The sequence below is a fragment of the Grammomys surdaster genome, unplaced genomic scaffold, assembly GCF_004785775.1.
Source record: "Grammomys surdaster isolate TR1022 unplaced genomic scaffold, NIH_TR_1.0 124976, whole genome shotgun sequence".
NCBI lineage: Eukaryota > Metazoa > Chordata > Mammalia > Rodentia > Muridae > Grammomys > Grammomys surdaster.
The window spans coordinates 579,481-591,797 of NW_021619904.1; the positions used below are offsets into that span (position 1 = coordinate 579,481).

A 12,317-nucleotide genomic window follows, 5' to 3' on the forward strand; every position below is an offset into this window, starting at 1 on the left:
TCTTGCCCCCAATGAACACTTACCAAGATGACAGGCAGCACAAGATTCTTGGGCACCTCAGGAGGTGTGTGAATGGAGATGCTCTGCCTTTCAGCCCTTTTATTCTGACACTAGGCTCTGCCCCAGCCTGTGAGACAGTGACTGGGTATGGCTGGCCCTGCCTCCTGACACCTACATGGTCTTGTGACTAGCGATGACCAAATGTTCCTTACCAAACTTCCTCTATGAGGTTCATGGATCCTTTATTCAGCTTGGACTATGACTTAAACATAAGGCTAACAAGTGGATTCCTGTCATCCTTAATCTTATACTTCAAGGATTCCTGCCACAGAGGTATCCTTGTCAGTGTAGACAAAATCCTACTCACAAGACCCAGCTGAGTCCAAATAAGCTGAGATGGAATTTTAAATTCTGTTTATTGTGTCTCATTTTTTCTCTTTACCTATATCATTGCAATATCAATGAGAATTATTCATAAAGGGCTTGTGAAAGGCAAAGAGTATCTCCAAGAATGAGGAAAACAAAAAATGTGAAAACGAAAACAGAGGCTGATGGAAAGACTTGTACATGGTAGCTGTCTGACAAATTACCTGTGTAGGGGCAAGCTATAGATCTTTTTCAAAATGGTTCAAGATGATAGATATGATTGACCTATGCCATTCTCATCTGAAACATTCACAGTGAATCTCACTACTTTGTATAATTAATGTCAACAGAAAATATAAAAAGGTACAGTTCTTTCTAAAGTCAGTGAATCTACTAGTTGTTGTTTTTAATATGTTTTCAAATAGACTTCCTTTTTTCCTGAAGAGAATGTAACTGGAGAAATCCTAAAATTGAAGCAGGATGAGACTCTTAGAAGAAACAGAGTCACAACTTTGCTCTCATATTCTTATGGAGTTTTGGATTTCTAAAGACTATGACCAAAAACAATGATGACCAAAGATGAGAAATGAAGAAAGAAGGCTTAGGCTGTTAACATCTGCATCTCCATTTTGACAACCAGGTAATAGGGATTTTCCCATGGGTAGTTAGGTGAGTTTTAAGATCACTTGTCCTAAATACTTACCAATAATGGGCTTGTACTTTTATTTTTAAAGCCCCTCCCTTTCAACATTTCCTCAGTCCTTCACAACCATAGGCTTTATACAAAATGGTAGTTTTAACTTATAAAAATATACTCTTTTAATGAAAAGGGTTGAAATTTATTGTAAGCCAAAGTTCTTGAAAAGACAAACATGACTATGAGGTTTAATTAAAAGAATGTACTAATACAATGAGATATCAATGAACCAAAATCAGATTGAATCATATGAGGGGAGATTCATTTTCTCCTTAGCCATTGATGGACCCTTCTCTGAGAAGGCTTTGGGACTAATCTGTTTCTTAGATGGGTTTGATGAACTAAGAGCAATGTAAGGAAGACATACACATATGAATAAGTAGAGGCAGTAACTACATATTTAAAAATGTTCATGTCTTTTTTAATCAAAATTCATTTTTTTCTGGTGATCATCTATTATCTAACCTATCTATCTATCTATCTATCTATCTATCTATCTATCTATCTATCTATCTATCTATAATCTAACTCACTTTTGCTCTGAGCCTCCAACATTGACAAGTACCCAGATACCAAGAGTCCTCTGAAAATTGCCTCTACTGCCAGGCAGATCCAAGGATAGTTATGAATGAAGACCAATGCCAAATCATAAACAATTAAATAAAACACTATGATGGTTTTGTTGGTTATTTTCTTGACTTCATGGTTCTTGATTATGAATTTTCAAAAAGACAGCATGATGTTGTAATGTGAAAAACTTAGGTAGAGTGCAACAATGTTCTCATTCCTTAATTTATTTTTCTCATCACACCTAAATAGTTAACACTCAGTTACTGGTGAAATCTGTGCCCTGCTGTGCTGGTTGGGTTTTGTTTACTTGATATAAACTTGAGTCATCTGAGAAGACAAAATGCGAACTGAAAAAATGTCTCCATGAGATTGGCCTATGGGCAAGCCTGTGGGGTTTTCTTAATTGATGACTGGTGGAGAAAAACCCAGTCCACTGTAGGCAGTATAATCCCTTGGCAAGTGGTTCTGGGGTATATAAAAAGGCAAACTGAGAAAGCTAGGGGGACAAAGCCCGTAAGCAGCATTTCTCTACGGTTTCTGCTTCAATTCCTGCCTTTCATTCTTCCTTGGCTTCCCCTAATGGACTATGATCTAGGATATGTCAACCAAATAAACCCCTCTAACTTTCAAGTTGATTATGGTCAGTGTCTTATAACAGCAATAGAAAGTAGATTAAGAAAACTGTCTAAGTAAGAGATTCAAACTCCAGTGTGAATTATGGTTTCTGGTCAATTTCTATTCAATTATTATTTTCCATCTTACAGTTGTTCAGGGCAAAGCCACATTATTCTCTGTAATTTGAATATGCTTCTCATTGTAACACAATGCTGTGGCCTTTGCTCATCTGGAAAGTACTAATCCATCACTCTTGTATTTTGGTGTCACTCATATGCTAGGCCATCTACATGAGATTATAATGAACTCTTTGAAAACTTGACCAAAGTTTTTTACTTTGATTTTCATTAATTAAAATAGAGTCCTTAGGACTAGAGAGATGGTTCAGTGGTTAAGCACACTTGACATTCTTACAAAGGACCTGGGTTTCATTTTCAGCACCCACATTGGATGGCTTACAAAAATCTATAATTTAAGGGCATCCAACACTCTTTTGTGACACCCATGGTATCAAACATGAATATATAACACATACATACATATAAGTACTCATAAACATACACACAATTGAACCTAAAACATCAGAATGATGTGTGCATTGGCTATTTTTAACCTTTTAAATCATGCTGTGTGCATGGTCAATGATGTTTCAAAATATAAATAACTACTGATTATGGCTCAGGTTACTACATAACAATGTACATCCTGAGACAGTGGAGTGTGAAGCCACCTTGCCTGAACATCTGCTACTGTCTCACCAGCACTGTCATTTGTTCCCCTGCTCAGGTTGCTCCAAAGAACGTAATAATGGAGGTAAGTCAGGAATTTCTTCCTGGTGTCTGCAATGACAGGTCTGCAACCCCAAACTCCACCTTCTAGGATGACAAGGTTGAGATGCCAGCTGATGCATACCTCTGCCTCTCTGTGTGTACATATTCAAGTTCTCAGCTCACATGTGTGACTATGAGGATGTGTGAGTGCTATGCCTGCTTTAGAAGACTGGAATTTAAGGCCTATCTACATAATCTGTAGTGTAGGTATCAGGTTCATATAGCCATATGGATAAGAAACAATTGGTTTATCAGTGCTCTATTTGTAAAGGTGTCTCTATTTCTCCATTGCATGGAATATAAGAAATGATGGTGAGTTCTATCCAGAAATAATTTAATCTCAAAGATAGTTTTTCCATGAATTTTACAGAAACCACTGATAATTGGTTTTTTTTTTGTTTTGTTTTCTCCCTTTTACCTGTAAACAAGCTAAGCAATAAAGTAGCCATCTTAGAATAAAAGAGGAAATTTAATTAATATTCACATAACGGCATGTAAAGTTATATTACAATAGACAAACTTTTAGCCAAACTAACTAAAAGACAGAGAAACAGTACCCAAATAAACAAAATTAGAAATGTAAAGGGTAACATAACACCAGACAGTTAGAAAATCCAAAGAATCATTAGGCCTTACTTCAAAAACCTCTACCCTACAGAATTAAAAAATCTACACAAAATGAATGATTTTCTTGTAGATACCACTTGTCAAACTTAAATCAAGGTCAGGTAAACAATTTAAATAGTTCTATAACCTCCAAGAAAATAAAGGCAGTCACTAAAAGTCACCCAACTAAAAACAGCTCAGGGCCAGATGGTTTTAGTTCATTCTATGAGGCCACAGTCACCCTGATGCCTAAACTACACAAAGACTCAACAGAGAAAGAGAATCCAAGACTAATCACAGATTACAGCTTGTCTCTGTGTGGGGTTATATTTGGCATCTGAAGTTTACATTACTGGTGTACCCAATATTTTCTGGCAACATTATATACTTTATGATATTTAACATAATAATTTTGTTCTGAAATATAATTTGAAAGTAGGTAATTTGGTACTTGTGGTCTTCAGTTTTCTGTTTGATTACTTTGTTGTTGTAAGCCCTACTAAATATAATGTTAAGTTTTGTAATTGCTTTTCTATTTCAGTTAAAATTTTTATCATGTTGTACTTGATGAGGATTGAATTAAATTTGAAGCTTGCTTTCTATAATAAGCTTATTTTCACATAATAATTCTGCTATTATGTTAACACGGGAAGCCTTTCCATCCTTACTGTTTCCTTCAATGCATTTCTTCAGTGTCATAAAGTATAGACACTGATAAAAAAAGTATAGAACTCTTTTACCTCCGTGATTTTGTTTATTTCATGTCATATTTTTTCAAATGCTACCATGATAAGGGAATGTTTCCTGAGTTCTTCCATAATGATTTAGTTTTCAATTACACAAATAATATTGAACATGGAATATTGATTTTGTAAAACACTGTATCTGAGATTTTTAGTTAGGGCATTTCACATATAGGTTAATAATTGCTGTAAATAGAGGTAATTTTCTCCTTTTCCCCTTGAATCTTTCTTATGCTTTTCTATCTCAGGCCTCTACCTAAAATTTTATACGTGTAGAAAGTGAGCATCCTTGCCTTCTTCTCTATTTACTATGAAATAATTTTACATATACCTTATTTGGGTAATGGTTGATACATCTTTCTATTTCTAATTTCTTCACTGCTTGGTTCATGAAGGATATTTCATTTTCTGTAAGTTCTTTTGGCATCAATGTAGAAGAGTATCATGAACTTGGTCCTAAGTTTATTAATACACTACTGCATTTACTGATTAGCCATTGTTCTACAATTCTAGAATCCAACTAATCAAACCAACCCTCATGGTATATTATTTAATGTGTTCCATTCTCAATGTTTTAATATAATACTTATCAATTCATCTATTTTTGTCACATGCATATCATTTAGTTTGTTGATATTCACCCCTTATTTCTCCAACTAAGTCCTTCAAGAGCCATTCCTAGATCTTATTCTAAATTCAAGGGATGAAGTGGGAGGAAGAGGAAGAAAGGGGTGATTAGGAAAATCTAACACAATAGATGTTAATAATGTCACATGGAATTATGCATGTGTGTGTATTACTATCACCAGTGGAAAATGATTTGCTGAAGTACAGAATAGTGTAGTATAGATCCACAACTAAGCTAGGATAATTCACCTAAGATCATTGGTGAAAGCTGTTTCAGAGGTGACCAAAAGAATACAAACTATTGTGGCTATTTAGGATTGTGAACCAGAAGCTCATGGCTAAGATCCTTTTGATGAAAGCACCAATCACTTTTGTCACAGTGTATAAGTAAACACATTGGTACTGATGAGAGCATCTACAACATGCTGGTTACCTTTAATAGTCTAAAAACATGCTATGTTAGTTTCTGGTGGCTGGGAGAAAGTATTATCCTACTGGGAACCTTATGAGCTATATTCATGACAGGAATGGCAAAATAGGCCCATTGGGACAATAGTGGCATAGATATTATAAAGGTAAACAACCTTTTCCCAGTAGGATTAAGATCCATGTAGAAATGTATGATTTATATGCTATTTTTAGAAATAGGATGTTGGTGTATGTGCTTATTATACAAATTGGTTTTCAGTTATATTTTATTGTGCCCTTATGTAATTTTCTGCTAATTTTTAAAAATAGCATGTCAAATAGAAGGTTATTTTCTTTTACTTTTGAGATTTAAATACAACTACATCATTGTCCTATTACCCTTTATCCCTCCAAACACAACCACTCACCCCTCCTGGACTCTTTTCAAATTCATTGCCTCTTTTTTTGTAATGCTTGTTACAGATATATAATTGAAGCATTTTCCTAAATTTAACACTCTCTGTCAATATAATGGTATCTGTAGATATATTTTATAGCTAAACATTTTATATAAAACAACTTTTCAATGTGCTTTCCCCAGGAAAGACTATTTCTCCAGATTTCAGCATGGTTTAGTTGTCTTTCAGTAGGGTTGAGGCCTCAAGGACATTCCTCTGTTCATTTTGAAATTTTTATTGTTGTTGTTATTGTTCAGCTCATGCTTAGACAGTCAGGTTGCTGAGACTTTATGGGTATAGTCTATGATATTATTAGAAGACACAGTCTTTATAGCAAACTCCCTGATCTGGCCTTTACAATATTTTCACTTGCTGTTCCATAATGACAGTTGAACTTCAGTTGCTGAAGCTGTTATGCAGATGTATCTTTTGGGACTGAGCCTTACAATCTTCATTTTTGAACAGTTGTGGTATTCTTTAACTATAGCTGTTCAGAGGAAAAAATTCCTTAATTGGGAGTGAGTACTATACTTTTCCGTGGGGTATAGGGACAGATATGTAGAGTGCAGTTGAGGATTATTCTGATGAAATAATATGATTGTGGTAAGTTTTCCTCCAAGACTCATAACATCACTAGCCCTGGATAGTTGTCTAGGTTTCAACACCAGGCATGATTTTCCTCTCATTGAGAAGATCTTAAGTGTAATAAGAGAGATGTTGAATAACCCCAAGCTTATGCCACAATTGCAACTTTGGGTTTGTTGAGTCCCCCTACTCCTTGTTATGCCTCACAGGAGACACTTCATAACTGAAGACCTCAGACTGTCAAGAGTCTTCATGTTAGCTTGAGGCTTAAGTCTCCAGAGCTCACACTCAAGGCTTGATTCTACTTTTCTTCCAGCTAGTATGCTACTCATACATGCCTATGCTCATGCAGGTCACTTGAGGATCTGGGTGTTGACCTGCACAGAGACACACATGTGGGCTAGCTTGTATCTCAGCCAAATCATCAGAGAAGTTCCAAGGTGAGCCAGACATAACTGCTATTGGGAAAATCAGGGATCATTTCCTGACTTCTCTCAGTAACTAAGGCTATTGTAATAACCTGAGCAGGGGAATAAAGTCAGTCCAATTAAAACACTGAATGACTCTTCAAAGTCATGTGACTACACACACCTCACTCTGTCTTATAGATTAGGTTCCTTTGGGGTGATCCAAGTCTTTAGGAATATCTATTCCTAAGCTTAGACATCAGTAAAGATACTAGTGAGAAGCTTAGACAACATTAAGTGCCTATAGAGTGAATGCATTCAACTACTGAGTATAAGGGAAAAAAATGAATCCTAAGGAAAGTTAAGGAATTAATCTTGACTATATCAAACATCATAGTTTAAAAGAATGAAAAAGGTTGAATAGAGCTGCATTATCAAGGCACCTAAAAATGTGACATACATTTTAGGAAAAATCATAAACAAAGACCAGAAAATAATATCACCTAAGAACACATTTAAAGAAGGTAGGAAACTCTTCAGGTTAAAGAGCAGAAAAGGCTGTTGTCATAAAGGTCTTTATTTCTCTTATGTGACATTCAGTCCTGGGCAAGTCCTCTATAATGACTTCAGATAGTTATTTTGGGGCATGTATATAGCCCATTAGCTGCTTTGTCTCACATGCAGAGGTAGACTGACAATATGTCACAGCATATGGTCTGTTCCTGTGTTATATTATACATGAACAACATCATTCTTTCCACATGATGTGAACTGTTTTTTTCTGAATTTCATCTTACTAGTGAGCTATCTGACATTACCAGTACAGCATGCAGTTTCCATGAGAGAGACATCTTGGCTTCTGTAGAGATATCCAGCAATATTGAAACATTAAAAACAGGAGTATCATATTCCTAAAGAAGGATTAGATGTAAAGTCATGAAATATCCAATATAAAATTATTTAACAAGACAAGTGCAAAGAAACAGACAAAAATAAGGAAACTCACTCTCTGTGGTAATGATCACTCTTTCATCATTTAAATGTATATTTGCAAAATTTTGAGTTTCCTTGGGACATTTTCATAGGCATTATGAATATCTCCATCTTTTTTAAATTATTGTTTCCAAACTTCTGTTTTATTTTTTATTTGTGTGTGTGTGTGTGTGTGTGTGTGTATGCGATTGTGAGTTTAGAGTTTTTAGAAGACGATGTTAGATGCCTTGATGCAGAGATACAGTTCAGTTGGTTTTCCGCTGCCCCGCTTGGATTCTGAGAATCAATCTCAGCTCTGTCTATAAGAGCAGTATGCATTCTTCACTGATATGATCCTCTCTCAATTTCTGTGTTTAAAAAGAAGATTACTAGCCCTATATTTAGCAGCTTACATACATGTCTATTGTATGTCATATAAAATGAGGCTCTCTTTCTGTGAGACATTTTTATCTGTGATTTGAAATCTCATTAATTTTCATATATTCCAAAACAGATTCTATTTAATATTCCACTGTAATAGTTTAAATGAGAAATGACACAGACTAAACAGACTTTTAGAACCATACCTCAACATGTCTTGGTGCTGTGCCAGATCTGTCATGCAGGTTTTACTGCTGTGGATATCTAAAGTTCATAAATATAGGCACAGTTGTAAAAAATGCATGGATGAAAGCAGTCATGCAAGAAACCTCAAGGTATTATTAGCTCAATGTGGGCTACCAGTTGTACATGTCACAATAAGAACCAGCAGAAAAGGAAGGTGATGGAAAAATGGTTGGTTCCTAATACAGATACCCTGTAGGAATGCCAGACTGAAGTATCTAGGAATTCACCTCTTCCCTTCATACCTAAACCAAGCTCTAAGTCAATTGCAGCATGCCTTGGACTCAAGGAATAAGGCTAGTGATCTGTCACAAAACAATGTGGGTGTCAGGAGGCAGGGCATCCCATCTCCAGCCACTGTATCACAGGCTGAGACAGAGCACAGGATCAGAATAAAAAGACCGATGGACATGGCATTTCTATCCACTCCCTGGCTGAGATAACCACAGATCTTGTTCTACCCATTATTTTGGTAAGTGTCCTCTGGAGGTAAGGGTAATGACTTCAGAATGAAGCCAGAGTAGAGATGGGCAGGAGACTGGGAAGGATCTCTGGGACTTGTGGCCACATCAATATATCATGTTCAAATGTGAGAGGTGAGGCAATGGCAGCATTGAGAAATACTAGCCACAGACTTGGTTCTGAGAAACACTGGAAAGAGTTGGGTATTCTGGCTCTGGAGAGCACAAAGTACTGTCAGTGTATAAGACCTGATAGGATAGGATAATTAAGCAGAGAGAACTGTGCATCTGAACAGGTTTCCAGGGGGAGTTGACTTTTGAAGAAAATGTTCTCCCTCCCTGCTGATGAAAAGCTAGAGTCAGGAAAGTCAGCAAGGTCTCATTTTGGCTTGGGAAAGAAAGAGAGCCCAGCTTCTGGGATCTGTTCATGTATTTCTCTGATCAAAAAGTCAGTACCAGGATGACAATGTCCTTTCCACCATTAGACTGAGGAAGTTGCGATTTGGATACACCTGAACACTGCCCTCACAACAGGGGCTTGTGTTCCCAAGGAATGTCTGAACAGGGTTTACATATTTTTCTAACAGGAGCTGACCTAGAAGGGCCTTTGAAATTCCAATGTTAATCTAAAATTACCTTCAAGTAATGCTTGTTCTTTTCTTTACAATTAGTTATCTCTGAAGTAGAGCATATATTAGCATATGTAAAAGGAGTAAGAATAGCAGACTTTTTCAAATGTCACTAGATATTATTTTCTGTTGCTGGATTCCAAAAGTCCAGTGTATTATATGCATCTGTTTCTGATGTTTAAAGAAATGAAAAATGGGATGAGATAACCTGAGAATACTATAAATGAAATGATTACAGATGGTGATTCTACAAAGATCAGGAATCATTCTCGGGTGGGATGCAAAATTGGTCAGATGATCAGTATCTGGTGTCTGACATATCGATGACTCTCTCACAGCTCCTGAACACCCACAGCTGAGATGTCCTGCCAGCAGAGCCAGCAGCAGTGCCAGCCTCCTCCCAAGTGTACACCCAAATGCCCTCCCAAGTGCCAGACCCCAAAGTGCCCTCCCAAATGTCCCCCTAAATGTCCTCCCAAGTGCCCCCCTGTGTCTTCCTGCTGTAGCCTGGGTTCTGGAGGTTGCTGTGGCTCCAGCTCTGGTGGCTGCTGCAGCTCTGGTGGCTGCTGCAGTTCTGGGGGTGGAGGCTGCTGCCTGAGCCACCACAGACCTCGAAGATCTCTCCGTCGCCATCGCCACAGCTCTGGATGCTGCAGCAGTGGTGGCAGCAGTGGCTGCTGTGGCAGCAGTGGCTGCTGTGGCAGTAGTGGTGGCAGCAGTGGCTGCTGTGGCAGTAGCCAGCAGTCTGGGGACTGCTGCTGACCTGGATGAGGAAGACTTCTGACAAGTAGTACAGGAGGAGCACATGCTCAGAAGACTCCTCAGTGCTTGATGCTCTCTCCTTCTACTTCCCTCCTTTCCTGCCTTCTGAGATGCTGAAATCTCCTGGCAAATGATCTGCACTCTCCTCAGGAAATGACATTTTCACTTTACTCCTCTGTTACAAATTAAAAAACTCTTGACAACAATTCTTGACAAGAATGTCATTTTTTTCTCTCTCAGCATCATCCTGATTAACATCCCTTCATCGTGTTTTCTTTTAAGCAGAGCATGACACCTAGAGTTATTTTCCTCTTTTACATATATATGTGTTTTCTATGACTTTATACTATATATTGTATATGTAAGAAGATCCTTGGTCTTTTTAATAGTAATGCCCATGTGAAAACTTAGAAATGACAATCACTCCTCACAATTATAAAACAGGGAAACCAACCCACTGTCAAGGGAGTTGAAGGCATATGTCCACTATTAGACACTTATTAGAAGGATGATAATTTAACATTCAAATTAAATGAGGACAATCAGGATACCAGTCAATCATTTCTTTTTTCACTTTGTTGTTGTTGTTGTTCTCCTGTAAACAAATTCGTGACCTAGAAATTCATAAATGTACATATTTCTATCAAGTAATTTTTCTCCTGTAACTGATGTGAACTTCCTTTCTTCCTCTCAGCTGATCTTTGGTAATGCTCTCATTCCTTCCCCTCTGTTAGTACCTTCTGAAATTGTGACAAGTGAGAAGTTCATTATTGGAGAGTGAAATGATTGGAAATCTTTTCAGATGACTGCTCCCTTCTGTGTTTTAATTTAATACACATTTCCACAGTTGTACTAAGACAAATTTCTCTTTAATCTTGTGGTTTCCTTCATGTCTCTAACTCTGTCTTCCATCATTAGTAGGAACGAGACTTTGTCATTATTTTCCCACTGTCACTTCCGCAGGAGTGCCCCTAAAGTACACCCAAACACCCTGTCAACCCCCAGAGTCTTCAAGTTTACATATATACATATATAAGTTTAAATATATGTGAAAACGTCCCTACAATACTTATCCACATTGCTATATATAACTTAAGCTAAATAAAATTCATTCATTTAAACCTAAAGTTATTCTTATACTCTATTTAGAGTTATATGCCCCAAAGAGCAATGCATACTCTGTGAATACTGTTGAGAACTAATCACATGCAATTTGAACAATTTATAAAACTTTCATGGCTCACTGTAATATATAAATAAAGGCCACAGGTCAGACTCCTATCCAGGAGTCTCCCTGACAACTGGGACAACCAGATAAGTTACCCATTCCCCAACGCCCTGCTTTCTGGGACTCTGGCAAGCTCATCAGCTATGAGGTATGTCCTATCTGCTTTATACTCTATTTTTTGATTCACACCTCTAACTGCAACCCTGGATCTATACTCAACTCCCCAGCTCAAAACGTATCCTGCCTCCCTGGAAGCCTGCTGTCACCTGAGATAAACCAGTGCTGCCTACTTCACTAGAGGTCTTTTCCACTGAAAACAACCAGAGGAGGTGATCTGCCATTAAGGTCTACCACCACTATTTGCAGTCTCAGAGGCCTACTACCAACAGGGACTACCAGGCCAACCAAGATCAGAGACAACCAGATGACTAAAGGCCACTGTAAGAGCAGATTCAACAAAAACCAGGGCAAGGTGGCACCATTATAACCCAGATCCCCTACTATAGGAAGCCCTGGATATCCTAACACACTTGAAGAGCAAGACAGTGACCTTAAATTACATCTTATGAAGATGATAGAGACCTTTGAAGAAGAAATAAATAAATCCTTGAAGAAATACAGGACAATACAATCAAATAGTGGCTTATGAATAGGTAATGGATAGATATAAAGAAATACAGGAATCAATCAAACAAGTAAAAGAAATAAATAAAACTGTTCAAAACCTGA

General features: G+C 37.3%; 1 protein-coding gene across 1 annotated transcript; it reads left to right on the forward strand.

The window, feature by feature from the left end:
- The first annotated feature begins 8,929 nt into the window (after positions 1–8,929).
- LOC114636850 (late cornified envelope protein 1F-like) lies at positions 8,930–10,564 on the forward strand. The gene is made up of 2 exons (XM_028784951.1): positions 8,930–8,980; positions 9,937–10,564. The coding sequence occupies exon 2, from the start codon at positions 9,959–9,961 to the stop codon at positions 10,358–10,360; it is 402 nt and encodes a 133-aa protein (XP_028640784.1). The 5' UTR covers positions 8,930–8,980; positions 9,937–9,958; the 3' UTR covers positions 10,361–10,564.
- The last annotated feature ends 1,753 nt before the right edge of the window (positions 10,565–12,317 follow it).

Excerpts from the sequence above, each read along its gene's own strand:
- LOC114636850 (XM_028784951.1), top strand. The coding sequence starts at position 9,959 with ATGTCCTGCCAGCAGAGCCAGCAGCAGTGCCAGCCTCCTCCCAAGTGT.